We start from the raw sequence: 24,911 nt of genomic DNA on the forward strand, positions 1-24,911 counted from the left end.
CACACTAAGGTATTGAATGAGAAATATATCAAGTTGACTGACTTTAACTTATCTGATATAGGGTGGCTTCTACAGCACTCTTCTCTTTTTTCTCTCAGTAAATACTTTCGACTTTGACATTTGCCATCTTGGAAATGACAGGTGACTGAGGGCAAATGCATCAAAGTGATTAAGATCAGAATATTTGCTAAGGACCATTTTTTTTAGAGAGTAAAACATAGTTTTACTGAATCCTTGAAATGCAGAGCTAAATAAACCTCCTTTTTTTGTGGGGGAAAAAAAACAATCCGAACAATTAGAAACCCAAGAAACTAAGTCACACTTAGACCCGAGTACCAAATTTTTATTTTTCAAACTCGGACATTTTCCTGAAATACACTTATAATCCAAATACTCCTCTCCCTTCTTCCTTTTACAACATACCATTTCAATCTGTTTGTTTATAGAATGAAGGCCTTAAGGAAAAGCCTTATTCACATTCCCACAAAAGAAATAAATAAAAATTTATCTCTAGGATCCATTTAACTGAAATTGACTAAATCCTGGTAGAGGCTCCAATCTTTATAACAGACACATAAGAGGGTGGATAAGCTTTCATTATCGACAAATTCCTATTAATGTAGCTAAACAGTTCATTAAATTATTCAAATGCATTTATTGTGCTCCTATTATGTGCGGAGTGTTGTTCCAAAGTAGACACTCTTCCTTAGGTGTAAAGAGGGCCACTGAAATGATAACTGGGAGTTTATGACTTTGATATCCCCTAGTGATAGGAAGTACCCTAATGATAGGAAAAGTTTGCTATTGCTGCTTCCTGAAATGCCCAGTTTATTTTTAGGGAAGGAACAACCTACCCACTGGAAGACTATAACTCAAACTTAAGCTTTAACAAAAGCTGGAGTTAGGGAGTGGTTGTACCTGTGTGATATAACACAAACAACAATGCAAAGTACATTCTGGTGATCTACAATGCTAGCTATCTGTGCAAGGTAGCCTAAGAAACGACACCAGTTTAAAAAGAAACCAGTACCAACTTCAAAAGAAACCAGGATACAGAGCAATTGCAATTTGTGGTAAAAATAAAAATATACAACCACTAACCCCTTCCCCCAGCACTGAAAGTACAGTTCCTCAGACACTCGGCTATCATTTGGGAAAGATGGGGGTAGACTGGATAAATTTAAAGCATGTTAAATAATTAAATAACACAGCCAAGTATTGCATGTGTGGTCCCAAAGACTTTTCGACATATTTTTTAACATTACAGTTGTAGGAATGGAAATTGAAAAAGTTATACGTATTTTCTTAGAGACAGCTTACAGATTCCTTACAGATCTCAAGGTGAAAATATGACACATCGCCACCATGACACAAGCTATTTTGTCTGTCATCCCTAAGACATAACTTCACAGGACATCAGACTTCCCATGGTCTGAGTGTTTCCTTCACGTGCCTCTAAATTGGGGTTCTCCCCTGAATAAAACAGGTTCACTTTTCAGATCAAGTGTTATTTGCTGGCCAACTGCCTTCAGGATAAATATGCTTGCATCATTTCTAGAGCCACAAGTCAAACCTCCACTGATAAGCTTAAATTCGGCCCCATCTCTCTGTTCAGAACTTCCCACCTTTGCTGGGGAATGAAAGTCCCCTCTGATGGAGAGAGACTTATTCAAGGAGAGCGATGCTTTTCCCAGCTCATGAGCCACCTGACGAAGGCAAACTCAACCTCATCTCCTTAAAAGAGCGTCCATAGTCTCCCATTCAGAAGTCTGCTATTCCTATTACTTCCTAAATGTGGTGTGATGATTAAATAAAATTAAATGCAAATAATAAACGGTAATTAAATAACAAACTTAAAATAAATTAAAAACACAATACATGGTCTTGCGGTTTTCACAGAAGGTAACAAAGGTCAATTTGCATTAAGTTCACAGTCCTTCGGGTACCAGTTTCTACAATGATTGGGCAACACTGCCCTCTAAAGGGGTTATTATGTTATATCCCTTACTTCACATGGTGGGAAATTGCCCCAGGATGCACTGACGTATCTCACGCACAAACACATTCTTTCTTTTGCTTTTGGGACACTGTCTGTCCTTGACCTTCTGTGAATGACTCTGAAGACCACGGAGCCCCTAGAGAGGCCATAAAACTTCATGAATGTCCACAAGGGGGTCGGATACCAGTATCTGCTGCGGTGATTTTCAAACCTTAATAGGTATCAGAATCACTCGCCCCACCCCCCGCCCCGTGGGCTTGCTTACACACAGGTTGATGGGCCCCACCTCCGGTTTAGGATCCCTTAAGTTGACAGTTGGGTCCAAGAATTTGCCTTTCTAACAAGTTCCGAGGTGATTCTAACGTTGCCAGTCCGGGGGCCCGCACTTCGTGAGCCAGACACTGCCCTTGGCACCTTAATCTCACTTAATACCTCGCAACAGGGTGAGGGTTTAGCATCTGTTCTACAGACCAGGAAGCCAAGTCTCAGAGAAATGAACTGGCCAAGGTCACACAGCAGCAACAGAGCCAGTAACAAACCCAGCACTGTCTCACTCCAAGCCACTGCTCTCTTCTGTACACCAGAATGTCAGTAAATGAAGCTGTTAGACACTTCATCTTCCTCGGCCTCTGCTTCTTGTTGCAAGGGGGCAGGAATTAGAGGACCGTTTACTTGGTTTTTCTCCCAGAGCATCTGGAGGTCTGGATATGATTCCCTCCCCCACCCAGGAAGATGCACTCTGCCCCAGGCTGGATTTGTGAATGTGTACAAGTAGAGGCGAAGGAAGGGCACATCAGTGGGAGAGGACCCTCTTGGGTCATGAGCCCTGCCCGTTCAGAGGGGGTCTGATTTGCTCTGGATTCTGGAGTTCTTTTACACTCAGAAACTCTGAAAGAGAGGTTTCAAAGCTAGTGTCTCCTCTCACAGGCATTCTGAGGACCTCAAAGCCTACTGGGGCTTGGAGAGGACCCAGAGGGTGGCTGCGTGGCACCCTCCCCAACCTGCTCAAACCACCTGCACTGTGGCAGGGACCCTGAAACAACTTTAATAGAGTAGCGCCCACCGTTGCGGAGACTGAATCGTTTTGATAAAGGAAAAATAATTTTCGGGTCACATGTCCCACAGGATATGGCAAGTAAAAAGTCCCTAGCATTCAGCCCCAGGCAGGATGTCCTAGTGTTAGGGAAAGAAGGTCTGTGACTCCCTCCTTCCCCCAATTTCAAGAACAGTTTTTCTCATCCTTTGCATTCAATTCAGCTCCTAATCCAACTTGGTGTTTTCCTGAGGGAGCTACAAATCTGGAGCATCCCATGGGGATGGTTTCTGGCCTCGGTCACAAGGGGGAAAGGATGTTCTCAGAAAAACAGCCCCGCGGGCTGGTCCGCAGAGATCTTGAGGTCGTGGCCACGGCCGCCCTTCGTGCAGAGCTGGACTCTGGACTCCAGCTGCTGGCTGAGTTCGTCCAGGGCCCCGGTGCAGGACTCCAGGCTCTCGGCCAGTTTCTGAATCTTGGCCTTCAGCACGGCCTGGCTAACCTTGGTGGCCCCCTCGGCCCGCCTGGGGATGAGGAAGCCACGTGAGCCGAAGAAGACGATGAAGTAGACAGAGTTGTAGAGGGCGATGGAGGCGTTCTGCCCGCACTGCAGCAGCTGGCGGTCCCCGCGGCCCTGGCAGCGGCAGAAGAACTCCAGGCAGCTCAGGATCTCGCGCATCTGGTCCTGGCAGGCGGCGGCGATCTCCTGCACCCGGCGCAACTCCCGGGAATTGCAGAAGATCAGGGAGAGGTCGGACGTGATGGTGACGGCCCCTCCGGCGGTGGCCACCCCCAGCCCCACGGCCGACGCCACCAGCGAGACCCCCAGGGTGAGCGGGCTGAGCGAGAGCCCCACGATGGCGGCCACGGCGCCCGCGGCGCTCAGCGAGCTGCCCGCCACGTTGGCCGCCAGGGAGCGCCGGCGGAGGCGCTCGAGGCGCCGGGCCACCTCGCGCAGGCGCAGCACCTGGCCGTGCAGCCGGCCGCGGCGGTCCAGCAGCAGCCCCTGGAAGCGGCGCAGCGCGTCGGCGCCCTGCAGCTCCCGCGCCGCCGGCCTCTCCATGCCCTGCGGGGACACAGACGCGCGGTTAGCGCGGAGTCTCGGTGCTCCCCCCACGCCCCAGTGAGGCTCCGCAGCGACTGCCACGCGAGGGGGAACGGGCGGGGCGTTTTCCAGCGAGTCCTGTGGGTCAGGTGCGCAGGGACCAGTTCTGTACTCTGGGACAAGGCACCCCAGTTCCCGGGACCTTAAAAACGCGTATGCAATGCCGTCGTCCGCTTCTCTCCCCCCGGGGAACGCTAAGGGTGGGCTTTATTAACTGTTAAATAAGAGGTAAGCTCAGTGAGGAGGGGGTGCCGGCATTACTCTGCCGCAATACTGAGGCCTCTGCTCTGTTTAAAACATCACTTTACAGGTGGTGAGTTGTACCAGTTCGCAAAGCCCTGTCCTTACCTGAGGACTCGGATCCTAACACTTTTGCAATTCATTGTTTTGCGTCTGGGATGAGTGAAAAAGACAAGTCCCCCCAAAACTCAAAAATCATATTGTCCATCAAATGTAAGGGACTAATTTTGCTATATTAGATGCTTCCCTGAAGCAACTCTTGTGCTTATTGTTTTACCAGGCTCTTACCTTACAATCAAGCCTAAAATGTTATTTGGGCTATCTTTTCTAAGTCTCACTCTTTGATGGGTGCTTCATTAAAACTAAGTTCCAGTAGGGGCGCCTGGGTGGCTCGGTCGGTTGGGCATCTGACTTCAGCTCAGGTCATGATCTCGCGGTCTATGAGTTCGGGCCCCGCGTCTGGCTCTGTGCTGACAGCTCAGAGCCTGGAGCCTGCTTCAGATTCTGTGTCTCCCTCTCTCTCTCTGCCCCTCCCCTGTTCCTGCTCTGTCTCTCTGTCTTAAAAATAAATAAGCGTTAAAAAAATTTAAAAATAAAAAAAAAAAAAACTAAGTTCCAGTAAATGAATACTGCTATGTTTCTTTATTCCAAAAGCTTCCTTAAAAAATGAGTAGCCACTGAATAAAATAAAGTGTCCAACATTTTTAACAACTCACTGAGGGCTACCTAGTACCAAGTTGAGTTGAAGCCAATTGGAGATGACTAAGAGAGACAACTGTACATCTGGGGTAAAAGTATATCCTTCCTAGTTGCCAAAGATCCCCACCTTCATAACCACTGTACTCATCATTATTAGGACCTTCTTAAAAGTGGCATATAAGCCATAGCAATAGAGCATTTCAATACTGTGACATATCAGCATAGAATCATTATTCTCATCTGAAAGATGAGAAAATTGAAACACAGACATATTCTAGATACAGCGGATTCTTCACAGAACCATCTAGAATCTTGGTCTCCTGACTCCTAGGTCTTAATTGTATTCACATGCCCCCATTATTCCATTCACCAGTGATAAATTTCCAAGTAAAGAGACCTCTTAGCAAAATGAGGTAAAGTCACACAAAATATATAGTGGACCAAGGATATAACCCCCGTATTACAATCCCAATGGCAATCTTTCAGACAGAATCCTTCTAGGCTCCCCCACTTACCATTCACTTCTGGCTATCTCCAGGAAAGAAAAATCTGAGGCTGTTTCTGGATGAGCATGCTTTATAGTTCCAGAGAACCAATGATTGCTCTGGGAAAGCCTGGTCTCATTCTCAGAATTTGCCATTTCCTGTCCTGGCCCCTGCTGCCTTCAACCAGAAGGATGTGACATGGTGGAAAATGACCTGCCAGCCACACAGCACATCCCGTATCTAGGAAATGAACATTGTGTGTTCGCTTTCCCCCAAACGCAGGAAAAGAACCACAGGCTCTTCCCCAACTTGAAACAAGTGTTGTCATTCTCCCAGGGGCATACCCTGCCTTTCCTCTCCTGAGAATAGCTAATGACGTTATCTGGGAGGACAACTAACGTACCCCAGGCCGACCAATTATAGTGTTTCTTGAGAGGGCACCATCACAAAATCATTTTTTACAAAGAAAAAGAAGAGGGAGAACCCTCTTGTGTTTGAGGTAGCTACTCATAATCCACTCCCATATTTTGAAAATCACTGTGGATCTGAGTGGTTGAAAGGCGATTCATTCAGCCCACAGCCTTAAGAATGTAAGACCACACCCACAGGAAGTGCTGCGTGCAGTTTTGGGCATCTCCAGCTGTGGAGAAGTTACTGGAGGTCTCAGAAAGGGCACACTGCAGACCAAATGCGTCAGAAAAATCAGTGGGGTCAGGCTGTACAAGGAGCTAATTATACACTTTCAACAGCCTGGATTTGGCTTCCTGGGTTTTCATTTGAAGTGGCAATTATAGCCCATACAATAGTTAAATGAATGGATCCTATCCCTAGGTTAGCGAAGCATGGGCTGAAGGGCAATCATCTGGATAATTCAGAAGGGAAAAACACATACAGCATCTGTGGATACTTTCTGGGGCATTCAGATATGTGGTTGGAGCTCAGCCTGGAAGCCCCAAATACATCATCCTTCTAATATTCCCACCTTCGAATAAGAAGGCCAAATTGGTTTTTCACTTAAATAATTATGGTCTCAACTCTCTGGTTCATCTGGAAAGTCTTAACAGCCATATCTTTCTGGAACATAATGAATTTCTCCATCTTTATAACTATGCTTTGTATTTATCAACACGACACCATTTGCTATGACTCACAACCGCAGTCCTTTTGAACTTGATTTTTCATAATTTGGTCCATGTCCAAATATTCCAGCTACAGCTCCTCAAAGGAGAAATATGAACTTAGTCAAGATGCCTTCAGTGTCTCCCTGTGCTTTTCAGGTAAAAGGTAGAAACATATCTTCCTCTGTCCCCATAGACATAATCACTCCAAACGGAATGTGAGCCAGAGTGCACTGGGGCAGGGGGCAAGGTGGGAATGTACCCTGGTTCTTCAGCTCCCAACTTCCCTGGATATTTCCTTGGGTGCTTGGGTTTAGAAGACCACAGTTAAGCTTGTATTTCTTGGGCGAGGAATCTTATTGGGATACAGGAGGGTCGTCATCTTCAGAACATCAGTAATCATAGTACAGACCTATAGTGAAGAAACAGAAGGTAGAGGAGAAGGGTCAACATAAGGCTTTGAATTACTTATAACACTTGAATATAACTTGAATTACTTATAACACTTGAATATAACACTTTCATCTCAGCATTTACTTTCATATATTTAAGCACAATAAGAAATCTGAGGAATGATTGAAAACTTTTGATCAAAAGTTTTGTCCTCTTCTCATTGTGCTGCAAATCTTTATAGCCTTTACGATACGGACTTCTGTGTATATGTTATACTGATTCTTTTTTTTTTTTAATATTTATTTATTTTTGAGACAGAGAGAGACAGAGCATGAGCAGGGGAGGGGCAGAGAGAGAGGGAGACACAGAATCTGAAACAGGCTCCAGGCTCTGAGCTGTCAGCACAGAGCCCGACGCAGGGCTCGAACTCATGGACCGCGAGATCATGACCTGAACCAAAGTCAGACGCTCAACCAACTGAGCCACCCAGGCATCCCATATGTTATAGTGATTCCACTCTCTGCTTTTATCCTTTGGAGACTGGGAGACACCCCAAAAAGGTAAATGCTGTCAAGAGTAGAACTTTGGAGCTGTAGATTAGTTATGTTTAAAATGCCTACTTGCAAATCTTGCTTCTTTTGGATATCAAAATGTATTTTGTGATGTATTAAGGATACTGGTCCTGAAGTCTACCAAATATTATAGTGCATTTTAGCCTAATTCATTATCTGTATGAAGTTATAAAAGTAGCCGTAGATGACTAGGAATGACGTCATTTGTATTAAACCCAGATCTATTTCTGAGTATGTGGTTCATGCTGTTGTGAAAAATGTTTTACCTTTTACCTTTGTCAGTTTGTAATGAGAGGATTTCCTTTTACCCTTTGTAGCTCAGAGAGCACCTGATGTATCATCTCAGACACAATAAACATGCTCCTGAAGGCCAAAAAAAAAAGTTTTGTGTGAGTTGTTCCTGCAAAAATCTGTGGCCTGTATCCTCAAACTTCTATTCTAAATTATGTCTGGGGCACTTGTAACACATTGTCCCAGAGAGACTACATTCAAAATGGTGGCTGACCCTCAGATTAGCCTTCAGATCTGTTAAACCTATGATGCAGATAAACCATACTATGAACGGTACTAACTTGAATTCTGAGTTCTGGAACCATAAGGAAATACAGGGGAGGAAAGAAGAGAGGAAGAGAGCCTTTTAAGCATAGTCATTTCCAGACTCCAGTCCCGAAGAGTCTAAATCAAGAGGCCCAGAGTGGGGTCTGGGAAAACGTAGGTGATTCTGATCTGTAGCCAAGGTTGTGAACCTCTGCTCTAAAAGGTGTGAATGTTCTGACTGCTGGTTACATGGCAGCAGAAACAGTAGGGCTAAGTGACAGCAGTTTGTGAGTTAGGTGATTTTTTTTGTTTTTGTTTTTAATGTTTACTTATTTATTTATTTTGAGAGAGAGAGAGAGAGAGAGAGTGTGTGTGTGTGTGTGTGTGTGTGTGTGTGCGCGTGCATGAGTGAGGGAGGGACAGACTAGGAGAGAGAGAATCCCAAGCTGGCTCCACGCTGTCAGCACGGAGCCAGACACGGGGCTTAATCTCACAAACCAGGAGATCACGATCTGAGCCGAAATCAAGAGTCCGATGCTTAACCAACTAAGCCAGCCAGGTGCCCCTGTGAGTTAGGTGTTTATACAGTTATTAATAGCCATTAATTTGGGGACCCTTGTTAAAACTATCACATTTTAAGATAAAGTGATGATTATAACCAGGGGTCTCCCAGAGATCCAGGGACACCTGGACCACCTCCATGTTTTTGAGGATCTCAGTGAATTAAAAAGGTAAAAAATTTCTCAAACAAGATATAAAAAAAAAATGTGGTTTCTTTTCATTGCAATGTAATGTATATTGCAATGTCAATATTTTGCTATTCACAAGATAATCACAGGATTTATAAAATATTAATTCACAGTGCCCTACACTGGTAAAGCAACACAAGTTTAGAATTGTATGATGATAATTTTTTCCTTTTAATCTTTACCAGCATATCTTAGTGACTATACATAGAACCTCTTTTGGAGTCAACATCAAAAGTATAAAATTGAAACAATTTGTGAATGAGAGGTTTAGGCCAAAGGTCTTTCAAACTTTCCTGTGTTAATGGTCTTAATATGTACAGTCACTCAAATAAATAAAAGTAGGTTAAAATAATAACACAGATCCATCTGAGCATTTTTGCCCATGTGTTTTGTAAATGTCATGAGAACATAAGCACTCTAGCACATAGTTCTCAGAATTGCTTGTTGAATTAAACTAAAGAAAAATATTTTGCTCTCTCAAAGAAATATCATTATTTTCATAATGATTTTATGAGAATTTAGCATGAAATTATCTCTTGGAAAATACAACCTGGTAGGTTACTCAGAGCACTTACACTGCAGAGGACTTTCAGGATATCTATGTTGCAACGATATCTCAATATTATTTCATCAACTCATGGAAACGCACAAGAAAAAAAGGGCTGAGTGAACTCTAGCCATTTTCATTTCTCCAAACTGGCCTCTGATCTTTGTTAATGTACACACTCCTCGTTAACCGCTATTGTTTAAACACTGTCTGTTCTTTTTTCCACTTAACGTTCCTGCAGATACACACTTCGTGTTGACATAGTCCTCACCTTGTCATTTTTAATAGCTATGTAATAATCCCACTGTTTGCTTAGTCATTTCCCTATTAGACAGTTGGATGGCTTCCAGGGTTTTTTTCTTTTTTTCACTATTATAACTAGAGTTGCCGGGAACATCTGTGTACATTTCACCCATTTGGATTATTTCTTTGAGGCTATTCACAAATGGGAAAATACCAAGTGGAGGAGGAAGAACATTTTCATAGTTTTTGTTGCATGTTGCTATACTTCTTTCCAGAAGAACCACTTCATAATGCCATTAGCTTTTAGGAATCCCAGCTGCAGGATTTAAGACAATTTAATTTTCTGGGGCGCCTGGGTGGCTCAGTCAGTTAAGCCTCTGACTCTTGATTTTGGCTCACGTCATGATCTCCCAGTTCATGAGATCGCTGGCAGCCTGGAGCCTGCTTGGGATTCTCTCTCTTCCTTTCTCTCTGCCCCTCCTCTGTGTGCACTCTCTCTCTCTCTCTCTCTCTCAAATAAATAAATAAACATTTTTAAAAAGACAACTTAGCTTTCTTATATTAATTTGCTTGGTTTATTTCAGCTCCATGGATGTGTATGAAATACCTACAGTGTGCCAGACATCATGCTTGATTTTGAGGATAAAAAGCTAAATAAGATACCTTTCCTGCCTTCCGGGAAATGGCCATCTATTAGAGAGAAATATCAGAACAGATCATTTCAATTCAACATGGAAAGTGCCAAAGGTGTGTGCACCAAGGAAGCACAGGGAAAGTGCATGTCTAGGAAGTACCAGGGAAGAATTTCTGGAAGCACTGGTAGAAACTAGAGAGTTGAACAGATATTATATGGATAAAATTAGAAGGAAGAGGAGGACAGAATAAGGAAACAGAATGGTCGAAGGCGTGGAGTAGCATTCGGGATGCTTCAGGCAGTTTCATATTGCTAAGCATAAAGTGGGAAGCTGGGAACGTCCAGGGATGAGGCTGAGGGGATGTATAGGAGTAAATCGTGATGGCTTTCCTTTTTTTTTAATTTTTTTTTTTACATTTATTTATTTTTGAGAGAGACAGAGCATGAGTAAGAGAAAGGCAGAGACAGAGACAGAATCTGAAGCAGGCTCCAGGCTCTGAGCTGTCAGCACAGAGCCCGATGCGGGGCTCGAACCCACGAACCATGAGATCATGACCTGAGCCGAAGTCGGACGCTTAACTGACTGAGCCACCCAGGCGCCCCTCGTGATGGCTTTCAAATGCCATGTCGGGGAGAGGGAGGCATTGAAGGCTTTAATCTGTGGCTTTACAGTTGTATGAAGGATGGTTTTCAGAGGTACACAGCTAAAAGGCCGGAGATGAGTTAGAAGGCTGTTAAAGTAAATGAATGTGAGGCGCCTAGGTGGCTCAGTTGGTTAAGCATCATCTGACTTCAGCTCAGGTCACGATCCCATGGTTCACAGGTCTAGCACCACGTGGGGCTCTGTGCTGACAACTCAGGGTCTGGAGCCTGCTTCGGATTCTGTCTCCCACTCTGTCTGCCCCTCCCCCACTTGCGCTCTGCCTCTCTCTGTCTCTCAAAAATAAAATAAAAACACTTTAAATGTTTTTAAATACATGAATGAGATTATCATGGATTTATACAGTGTTGGTAAAATGGAATGGAGCAGATAAAAGAAAATATATATTTTGGAAACAAAATTGACAAGTCATACTTAAAGCCTCTCAGACCATCATATCCACTTCCATTCTATTGGTCAATCAAGTCAGGTGGCCAAGCCAACATCAATAGGCTAGAGAAGTATACTCCTGCCATAGGGGAAGGCAAGAAGAAGAAATGCAAACCATCAGGTCATGTCCCAGAATGCTTTTCTTATGGAGGAGATATGTATTCCAGGATGAACCGCAATACTACCAACCATCTCATGTCTCATAAATTCTCTTCCTCCTTAGTTATTTCTTTGGAATTATAGTCTCTATGTGGATATAGAAAAAAAAATCTCACTCTGGCTAATATAATCAAACTATTGGTATGCGTCTGCAGGAATATGCTTGAGAGTGAACTAAGGAGGTCTGGCGAACCAAAACTGGAAGGATATTAGCTGTTTTATAGCTGGAATAGGCTGTTTGGATGCCCTGGACCAACCCCTGTTCTTTCTTGTAGTAGCATCAGTTTAATATCAAAATTCTAGGAGTCAACCCAGAGTAGCTGAGCTTAGGTCAAGTGCCCATCCCCTGGCTGTACTGGGTAGAGAGAAGGGGAGTGAATAATTTCAGCTTCCAAATGCAACATGGTAGCAGAACTTTACCCTCTCACTAACACTACATCTAGTCAGGGAGAAGAAATTTCACAGTAGGAAATTATGGTGGGGTGTTGCGGAGAGGGAAACCGATGCCTAAGGAAAAAAAGAAAAAAGAAAAAGAAAGCATCCACCATAAACATTTTCATCTATCTTGACCCACCTGGAGTTCATTTTAGTGCATGATGAGAGTTAAGCTAAGCAGAAAGTGAGAAAGCATTTATGCTTTTCTATAAATGTGTTATTTCTGATTTGTCTTGTGTTGATTTGTTACTATTGTCTACATCTGTTTCTAGAAACTCTATTCTGTTCCACTGATCAATTTCTCTGTTTTTGATTCAATATAATATAATTTTGAAAATCACTGCTTAATAATAGGATTTTTATTTTTTATTTTTAATGTTTATTTATTTATCTGAGAGTGAGAGCGTGCATGTGTCATGAGTGAGAGGCTGAGAGAGGAGAGAGAGAATCCCAGGTAGGCTCTTACCCATTAGCACAGAGCCCAATGAGGGGCTTGATCCCACAAACCACGAGATCATGACCTGAGCTGAAATCAAGAGTTGCACACTTAACTGGCTGAGTCACCCAGGTGCCCCAGGATTTTTATTTTTATAGTGAGAATCTCTCATCATTGTCTTTTTCTGGAAAAAAGATATAATCTTACTTATTTTTCTGGCAAAATCTGACTGGGAGCTCTTCAACTGCCCCAATCTCCCTAAGGTGATCAATTGAAGACACTTTAATTTTGTTCCACTTCCCCCTCCACAGGTGTGCACAACACGCCTGGGATCACGTGAGTGAAACGTACATTACCTCATTAACATAGAAGCATTTACCCGATGGGCTCTATTACAGCATATCTTCTTTACCACATGCCTTTTCCTCTGGTGCCAGAAAGACTGCAGCTGAGTCCACACCCTGCCAGTAGCCATAAAGATTCTCTTATCTCCCAGGACAGGACACCAGGAAACTATTACCTTTGTCTCTCTTTTTCCCAAGCTTAGTCATTATCTCTCAAGTTCTCAGACATATACAATAATCATTGCAACCTAGATTAGAGCACCTGCTGGCTTTGTATGTACAGAGGCATAATAAATCTTAAGCTCTCTCTCAACTTTTAGACACCTTGAATAGTTTCATTTTTACCATGTCTCCTACAGGCAAGAGAATGTTGGATATTAGTTTTCTGTTTTGACTTTGCTCAAAGCCTGTTTTTTAATGAAGAATTTAGTCATTTCGCAGTAAACATTATAGTGAAGCAGGGATGTATCTTCCAATACGCTGGAAGTTGATTGTTATTGTTCTAGTTATTTACTTTGCTATTTTATTTTATTTTATTGTTATTTTATTTTAGAGAGAGAAAGAGAGAATGCATGTGAGCAGGGGAGAGGGGCAGAGGAAGAGAGAGAGAGAGAAAGACGGAATTTCAAGCAGGCTCCATGCTCAGTGCAGAGACCAATGGGGGCCTCGATCCCACGACACTGGGATCATGAAGTGAGCTGAAATCAAGAGTCAGACGCTCAACGAACTGAGCCACCAAGGTGTCCCTAGTTATTTGCTTTAATAATAACAATAATAATAATAAACCCTTCAATGGTAGGGTTTCAACTCTATTTGCTTTTGAGTTAGGTGAGAAAATAACTTTTTAATCCACCTCTCCTAAAATTTAGCACTTTAAAAATTATTTCTGCTGCTACTTTCTATGCTAAAAAAAAAAAAAAAAAAGGTTAAATTACCTTTGAAAAACAGGCAAAGCAGATTCTATAAGGTGGGGCCCTGCATATAGAGTAACAACATTGGCCTTGAGTCCTGAGCCTTTGGTTCCCGTATGACTTTGAGCAAATAACTTAACCTCTTTGATCCTCAATTGCCTTTAGAGGGTTTTCTTAAATGAATTATAAAATACATGTGGAACCCTTTTGAGACCTACAAAGTGTGTTATAAATACATTATTAGTACCTATTTTCAAAACAGTGACTGTGATTTCTGATTATCTGTAACCTTTTAAATAGTTAAGGGGCGGGGCGCCTGGGTGGCGCAGTCGGTTAAGCGTCCGACTTCAGCCAGGTCACGATCTCGCGGTCCGTGAGTTCGAGCCCCGCGTCAGGCTCTGGGCTGATGGCCCGGAGCCTGGAGCCTGTTTCCGATTCTGTGTCTCCCTCTCTCTCTGCCCCTCCCCCGTTCATGCTCTGTCTCTCTCTGTCCCAAAAATAAAAATTAAAAAACGTTGAAAAAAAAAAAATAGTTAAGGGGCGCCTGGGTGGCTCAGTCAGTTGAGCGGCTGACTTCGGCTCAGGTCATGATCTCGTGGTCAGTGAGTTTGAGCCCCGCGTTGGGCTCTGTGCTGACAGCTCGGAGCCGGGAGCCTGTTTCAGATTCTGTGTCTCCCTCTCTCTGACCTTCCCCCGTTTATGCTCTGTGTCTCTCTGTCTCAAAAATAAATAAACGTTAAAAAAAAATTTTTTTTAATAAATAGTTAAAAAAATGTATACTTTATTATTCTCATAGTATAGCATTTGATTTACCAATTGATTTCATTTTATATCAGTGTTTTACCATTGCCTTTCTATGGTTCCCTCAGAATATCTTTTTTACTTTTCAGCTATGGCTTAATCCAAAAGTGATTTTTAACTCATCAATTTATAACATTCTCTGCCTTATTTGCAACCGTAGTAGGTAGCCTAGGAACATATCCCCTATCCTTGATCTAGCAATATCTCTTTATCTCCTTGCAGAGGATTCCAGGATCTGTGTTCACACTACATTGTATGATCCTGCACCACTGACCATAGCCAACTGGACCAGAGGTGGCCATCTGAACCCAACTTAGCCAATCAGATTCTTTCTCCTGGGAGGTTGGAATAAGGACCCAAAGAGAGTTAGTTAGTCTTCTCTCAGTGGCTGCAACTGATATATGGAAGTCCAGATCTGTGAGGCAGCTACATTTTGCCTATTATGTACACCAAAGAGCAGAAAAGGTGTGTTTGTGGGGAACAGTATAGAGACAGGGACCTGGAGGGAAACAGAAAGAATCACTTTTTCTTTCTCTCCATCCCTATGTTCCATGAGCCATCTGTATATCCTTAGTTTTTTTTTAATTTTTTTTTATGTTTATTTATTTTTGACATAGAGAAAGAGCCAGGGCACGAGCAGGGGAGAGGCAGAGAGAGAGGGAGACACAGAATCCAAAGCAGGCTCCGGGCTCTGAGCTGTCAGCACAGAGCCCGACGCAGGGCTCGAACTCACAGACTGCGAGATCATGACCTGAGCTGAAGCTGGACACTCAACTGACTGAGCCACCCAGGTGCCCCCTTAGGTTTTTTTTTTTTTAACTCCCCTTTTACTCCTTGAGTGATCTTGATTTGATTTCTCATCTTTGCAAACAGAGAACCCTAACCAACACCAAAGCATACAAGATCCATTCTTTGAATTTCACATTAAAATAATTAATGTGGATTTTGGGAGGTGTTTCTCTGCAGTGCCCATGAGTGAATCAACTATTTAATAATCATGCAGGGGTTTCTCCTACTTTGTCTTCACTTCAGGGATAACAATGCTTTCTTTTCATGGAAAATATAGTTTATCATTATTTCCCTCAACACAAAAGAAATACTTTTTGTAACATGTTTATATAATATAAAAATGTAGAAGGTTAGAAAGGTTTCCCTCTCCATTTGTTTGCTTTCACCCTCCAGAAGTAACACTGAGGTTTATAGTTTGCTATGTATTCTTACATAATGCTTATGATTATACAAATATGCATTGTGGCTTTCTTTTACAAAAATAGCATATTGCTGTATGTATTGCTATGCAACTTTTTTTTTCCACTTAAAAAATATAACATAAACATTGTGTTAGTCATTTCCCTACCCCCATAGATCATTTTTTGGCCTTTCTGTCTGCCCTGCTCTGTGTCCCAGCCGGCTGACCCCTGTGGATCATTTCACCAGGCTCCCTTGCCAGATGCTTCTGCAAGGGTTCAGCCAATGGGAGGCACCAGCAAGATATCCGAGCATAAGAGAAAAAAATCAGAGTGTTCCTTCCCTGCATTTACCCACTTCAGCTCTGTCTTTTTGCAGTAGATGTATCCCCTCTTTGGCTGAGTTCCACTTGTGGCCCTGACTCTATGGTCCCAAATTTCACCGGGTTCCTGTTATGTCTTCTCCTTTGTACCTTCAACCCCATGGATTAGCTTCCCACTATTGCTAATCTGTAGGCATTTCTCCACCTCTTCTTTGCTGGCCTAACACTGCCCAACCTCCATAAGTAAATCCTTCCTTAAAATCCCTTCATTTGACCATCTGGGGTGAGTTCTTTTTCCTGCCAAGACCTTCTTGTATACAGATATTTTACCAAGATGATACATGTAGCTGTCGCTCAGCTTATGGGCAGGTCATGATTTATTTATCCATTCCTTTATTGATGGGCATTTATCATATTTTCAATTGAATTGTTTATTACAAACAGTGGTACAGTGAATATTCTCATATGTGGTCAAGAGTGTGTTCGTGTCTATTCTTGGTGAGTATTTCGGTAGGAGAGATTCCTAAAAGTGGAATTTCTGAAACAAAGGCATACATATTTTGAATTTGATAAATATTTTTTCTCCCTCCTGGGCAGAGAGTCAACAATTTTCTCTCCTGTAACATATTTACATACAATGAGCAACAAATAACTATAGCTATGGTAAATAAAAAAGTAAGGCCCTGGTAAAACATGCATGTTTAGACCATTCATCCAAAAGAAATCATGGATATTTTTAAACCTAAAAAGAAAGTAAGTCTTTATAAAGGAGTTTCTGAATCCTGCAGCTATTCAGACAATGTAATCCTTCAATCAGCTTTACTTCAAGGAAAGAGAACAATTTCTGACTGTTCGAACTAATCTGACCAGAAAAAGTTCCAGTGGTCCCTAAGTGTATTAGATTAAGCACATGATTAAGAATATAATCCAAAGAACATTCTGATGGTAAGTTTCAGAGGACCTTTGCATTATACGCAACTTCTGTTTGGGGCCCAGACACCAAGATGTCTGCTATCATGTTCTGAAGTTTAAGTTTACCGGGTTTAATTTCTCAAAAGCAGAAATAGATTCAAGGAGGCAAGACAGATGTTTATTGAACACTGTAATAAATTAAAAATAATCTAAATTTCCACCATGTAGGGAAACGGTTAATTACACTGTGGTACATCCATGCTATGGAACCCTATGCTGCAGTTTTAAAATGTACCTTCTTGATTATGAGTGAACTGGTGCACTTTTCATATCTGGGTTTTCTTCCCCTTTCTGTGTCCTCCTATGTGGATTATATGCTCACATCATTTGCCCATATTTCTACTGGTTTACCTTTTTTCTAATCCCCATGCAGAAGGTTTACAATGATCTGGGTACTAATTCTTGTTTTGTATGTAGGAAATGTTTACTTTCATTCTGTTGCCTGTCTTTGAATTCTGTTCATGGTGGCTTGTAGTCCTAACGTCATGTAACCAAATTATCAATCTATCAATATGACTTTTTACCTTTCTGTGTCTTCTGATAATTGACTCTTCTGAGTTTTTAATACCACTTCAGTTAATATGTATAAATGGTAAGAAGTAGAAATTCAATATCTCCTTCCAAAAGGAAGGCAAATTATCCCAACATCTCTCCAAAAGACCCCGTGAATGTCTTCTTGTCTTTCATGGACCCTGGTCATGCCTGTCTCTGAAACAGTCACTGTGAAAAATGCAACTAAATAGGCTGATTAGCTTAAATCAATCAAGGTATCAACTAGAGCTGAAGATGTGGTCAATCCCTCTCAACACACTTCAGTAAGGCTGAATGCATGAGGAGTGATATCTAAAATGAACTCTGGGAAACTTTTCCTAGTATAAAATGCAGTAAACGCTGGCAGCAAAACAGAAAAAAGATGTCCACTATATAACCTTATGACTAAGTCTCCATATTTTTATTAACTCATTTGCTTATTCCCACATGGTCTAAATTACCAAAGTCTTGGGGTGCCTGGGTGGCTCAGTCAGTTGAGTGACAGACCCTTGATTTCAGTTCAGATCATGGTCTCACGGTTCGTGGGTTCAAGCCCCACGTTGGGTTCTGTGATGACAGTGCAGAGCCTGCTTGGGATTCTCTCTCCCTCTCTCTGTCTGCCCTTCCCTGGCTCTCTTGCTCCCTCTCTCTCTCTTTCCCTCTCTCTCTCTCTCTCTCAATAAAAAATAAAAAATAAAAAATAAAATTACCAAAGCCTGACATGCTTTGTAGCAGCTGATCATACCAGATAGCAAGAAAGCTATCAAACACAACTAGAGTTATGTCAGAGGGAACTAGGAGGCAATGTTGGTCAAAATGAGACAATTTGGGCTTCACTAATAATTTGCAATGGATTGAAACTCATCAAATATATTTGAAACCATGAGTATATAATGGCTTAAAAAACCCAACAACATGGGGTGCCTGGGAGGCTCAGGGTTAAGCGTCCCACTCTTGATTTCAGTTCAGGTCATGATTTCACTGTTTGTGAGATCGAGCCCTGAGAATCGCTCTGCACTGAGAATGTAGAACCTGCTTGGGATTCTCTCTCTCCCTTTCTCTCTCTCTCTCTGCCCCTCCCCTGCTTGTGTGTTTTCTCTTTCTCTCTCTCTTTCTCTCTCAATAAATAAATAAATAAACAAACATTTTTTTAAACCCCAAAACAAAAAAACCCCAACTAACTGGTCGTATTTGAAAGATGGAAGAAAATTAATTCAATATCTTGAAAACTGATAAATTAAGGGACAGAACAAACATTTACCCTGCCTTTCCTATATGTACTAGGTATAAGAAAGTGCTGTAAAAGTCAGGAGATGGTTGCATGACTCTGTGAATATACTACAAACCATTTAATCATACCCTTTAAATAGGTGAATTATATGGTATGTGAATTATATCTCAATAAAGTAATTCAAAAAATCAAAAGTGGTTACTTTTGGGGCAAGGGAGGAGGTTGAGATGGGGACAGGACACACAAAGGAGTTTCTGGGGTGGCTGACAAGGTTCTGTTTCTTCTTCTTCTCCTTTTTTTTTTTTTTTTTAGTTTATTTATTAATTTTGAGAGACACAGAGACAGGATGAGCAGGGGAGGGGCAGAGAGAGAGGAAGAGAAAGAGAATCCCAAGCAGGCTTGGCATTGTCAGCACAGAGCCAGCCACGGGGCTCAAACCCACGAAACCGTGAGATCAGGACCTGAGCTGAAACTGAGAGTTGGATGCTTAACCAACTGAGCCACCCAGGGGCCCCTACAATTTTTAAAAAATACAAAAAAAAAAAAGGAATAGAAAGCAGCTGTAGAGGAAGGAGGGGAAGCTTGCTCTACTACTTAACAAACTAATTGGAGGAAAATGTAAAATTCTTGAAGAGATTAGCCATATTAAGAAATTAAGACAGTGCGAGCTATCCTTACAAGATGCCAGCCTTTGTAAAGAGTCATGGGGAGCAGCAAATCTGGAGGCTACTGATGGAAAGCCACACGGGTCCAGTTCTGCATTCTGTGGTGGTGAAGCAGGTTTGATGGAAAAAGAACCAAAAAAGAGAAATCTGGGAAACTGATTGCTGGCATTGCAAGGAGGATAAAAACACCAGAACATAAATCCAACTCCCTGCAATCACTCAGGCTTTTCCATCTGGCACTAAATATTCTCCAATACATTTCTTCGCCACTGGGTCAGCTTCCTCTGAGAGCAGATCTTTTCATGCCTTTCCATTCAGACTCTCCTTTGCTCTTCTGCCTTGTAGTAGGATTCTCCAGAGAAACAGAGCCAGTAGGATATATACAGAGGGAGAAAGATTTATCTTAAAGAATTGGCTCACACTATTGTGGGGCAGACAAGCCTGAATTTTGTGGAGCAGACTGGCAGGCTAAAAATTCAGGGGAAAGTTGATGTTGCAATTTTGAATGTGAAATCTGCAGGCTGGAAAGTCAAGTGGGAATAGAGAGTGCAATCTGGAGGCAGACTTACCTCTTGGGAAAACCTGTCTTTGCTTTGAAGGCCTTCAACTGATTTGACGAGGCCCACCCACATTATGGAAAGTAATCTGCTTAACTCAGAGTCTATTGATTTAAATGCAAATCACATCTTTAAAAATGACCTTCATAGCAATATCTAGACTGGTGTTTGACTAAACAACTGGGCACCAAAGCCTAGCCAAATTGACAAATAAAATTACCACAGGGGCGCCTGGGTGGCTCAGTTAAGCATCCCACTCTCGATTTTGGCTCAGGTCATGATCTCTCGGTTTGCGGGATCAAGCCCCGTGGCAGGCTCTGTGCTGACAGCATGGAGCCTACGTAAGATTCTCTCTCTCCTTCTCTCTCTCTTTGCCTCTCCCCTGCTCACACACCCTCTGTTTCAAAATAAACAAATAAACATTAAAAAAAAATTTAACTATCACATACCTCGTTCTCTAATTCACAATCCTGGGTTCCAGTGTGTTCAGAGGCATCACTGCTTCCTCCTGCTTCTCCAGAAAGCACATATAGGCCACCCCAAAATCCTTTCCACCGGAGGATTTTCTCTCTACTGCCACATCCTTCAGAAGCAATGAAAAATACCTATTCACCAAAATGTTTGCCTCCTTTTGTTCTCTCGTGTACCGTTTCAGTCCGCCATCCCTCTATCCTGACGTGGTGAGTTCTCTTCAGAGTGGCTTTCACTTTCAGTCAAACCTACTGCTGAACTAGAGACTTATTTTAAGAAATCTCTTTTCAAAATTAATTGTGAATTGTTGCTCATTTGTAGTTTAGGAAATTGCTATTACCGAAGCGGTTATATATTTTTTTTATTTTTTTAATGTTTATTTATTTTTGAGAGAGAAAGAGAGACAGAGCGCGAGTGGGGTCGGAACAGAGAGAGAGGGAGACACGGAATCCGAAGCAGGGTCCAGGCTGAGCTGTCAGCACAGAGCCCAACGTGGGGCTGGAACCCATTCACCATAAGATCATGACCTGAGCTGAAGTTGGATGCCTAACCGATTGAGCCACCCAGGTGCCCCAAGTGGTTGTACTTTTACTCAAATGAAAGATTTACAGAATTATGATAAGTTTTTGGGTAAAGTTGACTTAAACGTCTTTTTTTTAAGTTTTGGTTTACTGCTGTTTTCCCAGTTCCCAGTACAGTGCGTGGTACGTGATAGGAGCTCAGTAACCATTTGTCGAATGAATCTCTTGATGTAGTAGATTAGTTAACAATTTTAATTTAGATTATTCTTACATTCTAAGATAAACTTTAATTACTCATGATGCATTATTCTTTCAAAATACACCTAAATTAGATTTGCATATTGAGTGACTGACTGACTCTAAGGGATTGGGCCTGTTTCTTCTCTTGTGTTGTCCTTTGTCCTCGCTGGTATCAGAGTTATGTCAGGATTATAAAATGAATCACATAGCTTCCCATCTGATTCTGTGCTCGAGAAAGGCTGGGATAGGATGGGAATTATGTCCTTTAACTGCTTGGAAGAATTCACTGTAGAACACAGACCACGTTGGGACCATGTACCTTTTCGGTAGGTATTTTTTTGACAACGATTTCAATTTCTTTTGTGGTTATTGGTATATTCGGGCTTTTTCTTTATTGTGGATCCAATATTTGACATTTAGGTTATCTTCAATAATTGTCCATTTCATCAAATATATTGGCATAAATTACACATGGTACTCTGTAATAACTCTTAAAATCTCCTCTATATATCTGTAGTATGTCTCTTTATATCCCAATGTTAAGTTTATCTTTTTTTTTAATTTTTTTTTTAACGTTGATTTATTTTTGAGACAGAGAGAGACAGAGCATGAATGGGGGAGGGTCAGAGAGAGGGAGACACAGAATCCGAAACAGGCTCCAGGCTCTGAGCTGTCAGCACAGAGCCTGACACGGGGCTCAAACCCACGGACCGTGAGATCATGACCTGAGCCGAAGTCGGCCGCTCAACCGACCGAGCCACCTAGGCGCCCCAAGTTTATCTTTTTTAATTAAACTTTATAAAAGTTTACCTAATTGCTTCCCCCCCCCAAAAAAATCTATCTTTATTTTCTATTTTCATTAATTTTAGAGTTGCCTGATTTATCAAATAAAAATGTAAGATGCGACACCTGCTCAGTCCATGGAGCTTGAGACTCTTGATCTCAGGGTTGTACATCTGAGTCCCACACTGGGTGTAGAAATTACTTAAAAATAAAATCTTAGGGGTACCTGGGTGGCTCAGTCAGTTAAGCCTCTGACTCTTGACTTCAGCTCAGGCACTTATTTTCTGTCTTCCTTGTTTTCCAAAAAAGTGCATTTAAAACTACAGATCTCTGGGGCTCCTGGCTGACTCAGTTGGAAAAGTGTGCAACTCGATCTCAGGCTTGTGAGTTCAAGCCCCACATTGTGTTGGGCATACAGATTACTTTAAATACATACATACATACTATGGATTTCCTTGTTTGGTCCCATTCTGTGGATCTTAATATGTAATGTTCTTTTTTGTTCCATTCTAAATAATTTGTATCTTTTTTTTAATGTTTATTTATTTTTGAGAGAGAAAGATTCAGAGCACAAGCAGGGGAGGGGCAGAGAGAGAGGAAGACACAGAATCTGAAGAAGGCTCCAGGCTCTGAGCTGTCAGCACAGAGCCCGACGCAGGGCTCGAACCCACAAACCGTAAGATCATGACCTGAGCCGAAGTCGGACACCTAACTGACTGAGCTACCCAGGTGCCCCAATAATTTGTATTTTCTATTTTGACTTTCTCTTAATCCAAGAGTTATTTACGTGTCCCTTTTTATTCTTAGTTTTTAAGTGTATAGGTTTGGGAATGGTTCTTTTTATCCTCAATTTCTAATTTTATTACATTGTGATCACTGCATGTGACTTGAAATTTGTTAAGCTTTTCTTTATGGTCAAGTGTCTGCTTCCCAAACTTTCTTGGTGTTGTGGTACATGTAAAAAATGATATTTGTGCATCTCATTAGGGTAAAAGGAATTTGGAGCCCCAGACTAGGATGCTGGTGGGAGTCAGGCTATAATACCCAAACCTCTGGCCCATGGGACACAGGTCCCACATGGTATACAGGTTGGGAAACTGGCCTACTACATGCTCAATTTTTGTCCATGTTTTATGTGTATTTGAAGAAAATGCTATTTCTCTGCCTGTTGGATATATATATATATATATGGGATACATATATTTGCATATGCTTGATTAAGATTTTAATGTCTGGGGACGCCTGGGTGGCTCAGTCAGTTATGCGTCTGACTTCGGCTCAGGTCATGATCTCCTGGTTCATGGGTTCGGGCCCGGCATCAGGCTCTGTGCTGACAGCTCAGAGCCTGGAGCCTGCTTCAGATTCTGCGTCTCCCTCTCTCTCTGCCCTTCCCCACTTATGCTCTGTCTCTGTCTCTGTCTCTCTCTCAAAAATAAACATTAAAAAACAAAAAGCTTTTAATTGTCTGATTCAAATCTTCTATAGTTACTTCTTTGGCTCTGTTTTTCTCTCAGTGATCACATCCTCCTCCTTTCCTTCTTGTGGCAAACACTATCCTTTATTTGGTGCTTATCATCCTATACATTTTGTTAGGTTTTAACTACTACAGACGTATCCGAAATCAATACATAGTATTCTTTTGGTTGTTTTAAACTTTCTATAAATGATATCTTACTAGGTGTATTTTTTTGCCAATTTGCTTTTTTCATTCAACATTACATTTGTGAAAGACATCCCTATCCTGAAGGTGAAGCTCAAGCTTAATCATAATTTAATCAGATTTGCTTGTAGTACAACTTTTTATTAATAGAATCCGAGTTAACTACTCATTTTCCTATTGATGTGTATTTCTTTTTTTTAATGTTTTTTTATTATTTTTGAGAAAGAAAGAGTGCACGAGTGGGGGAGAGGAAGAGAGAGGGAAAGAGGATCCGAAGCAGGTTCCGTGCTGACAGCAGCGAGCCTGATGCAGGGCTCGAACTCATGAACCATGAGACCACGACCTGAGCTGAAGTCAGATGCTTAACTGACTGAGCCACCAAGGTGCCCTTGATGTATATTTCTAATGCAGATTTCTAATTTTTTTACTTGTACCATGTTGCTCTGAACATTCTTGTGCAAGTCTTGTTGACTTCCTAGAATGAATCCTCAGAATGAAATCCTAGGCCTTAGGTTATGTGCATTTGTAATTCTTCTAGACATTACCAAATTGTTCTCCAAAGTGGACATACTAGTTTACCTTCCTGCCAATGGTGCAGAATAGGTCCTATGGCTCTACGTTCTCACCAACAATTGGTATCACATTTATATTCGTTTTTGCCAAACTGGCTAAAAAAAATGAATCACATTATTATTTTTCTTTGCATTTTTTATGAATCTTAGGAAGGTTGATCATCCTATTTGTCATTTGGTTTTACTTTTCTGTGAATTTGTTTATATTTTTGTCTTTTTCTAATGGGTTATTTATATTTTATTGATCTGTAGGAGTTTTTTATGTAATCTGCACACCAATCTTTGTGGGTTATATCTGTTACAAATATCACCTTTTGGATTGTAACTTCTCGATTTTTTTTTTTTTTTATTGAGAGAGAGAGAGGGTGCACACATGAGCAGGGAAAAGGCAGCAGGAGAGGGAGAGAATCTTAAGCAGGATCCACACCCAGCATGGAGCCTGAGGCGAGGCTCTATCTCACAACCATGAAATCATGACCTGAGCTAAAATCAAGAGTCCGATGCTTAACCGATTGAGCCACCCAGGCACCCCTGTAACTTCTCAATGTTTATAATGACTTTTAATAAGCAGACATTTTCTACATGTTAATGTTGAAATTACCAATTTTTTCCTTTATGGCTTGGGTTTTCGGCTTCGTTTTATCCTAAAGAGCAAGACCATAAAAACA

The 24,911-nt window shown here is 41.8% G+C and overlaps 1 protein-coding gene across 7 annotated transcripts in view; it reads right to left on the minus strand.

Annotated features, from left to right (window-relative positions):
- Positions 1-322: 322 nt before the first annotated feature.
- APOLD1 (apolipoprotein L domain containing 1) overlaps positions 323-24,911 on the minus strand; it is a 61,148-nt gene continuing 36,559 nt past the window's right edge. For 4 of the 7 annotated variants that reach the window (XM_019452007.2, XM_019452014.2, XM_019452009.2 and 1 more), the window contains 2 exons: positions 5,592-7,091; positions 323-4,098 (listed from right to left, as the gene is read on the minus strand). In XM_019452007.2, the coding sequence (XP_019307552.1) occupies positions 3,355-4,098; positions 5,592-5,594 (747 nt within the window). In that variant the 5' untranslated portion in view covers positions 5,595-7,091 and the 3' untranslated portion in view covers positions 323-3,354. Of the gene's footprint in view, positions 4,099-5,591; positions 7,092-12,830; positions 12,936-24,911 lie in introns of all 7 variants that reach the window. The other 3 variants (XM_019452012.2, XM_053894593.1, XM_053894594.1) reach the window with 2 other exon arrangements.

Source organism: Panthera pardus, unplaced genomic scaffold (assembly GCF_024362965.1).
Source record: "Panthera pardus isolate Hobbes unplaced genomic scaffold, ASM2436296v1 HiC_scaffold_6, whole genome shotgun sequence".
NCBI lineage: Eukaryota > Metazoa > Chordata > Mammalia > Carnivora > Felidae > Panthera > Panthera pardus.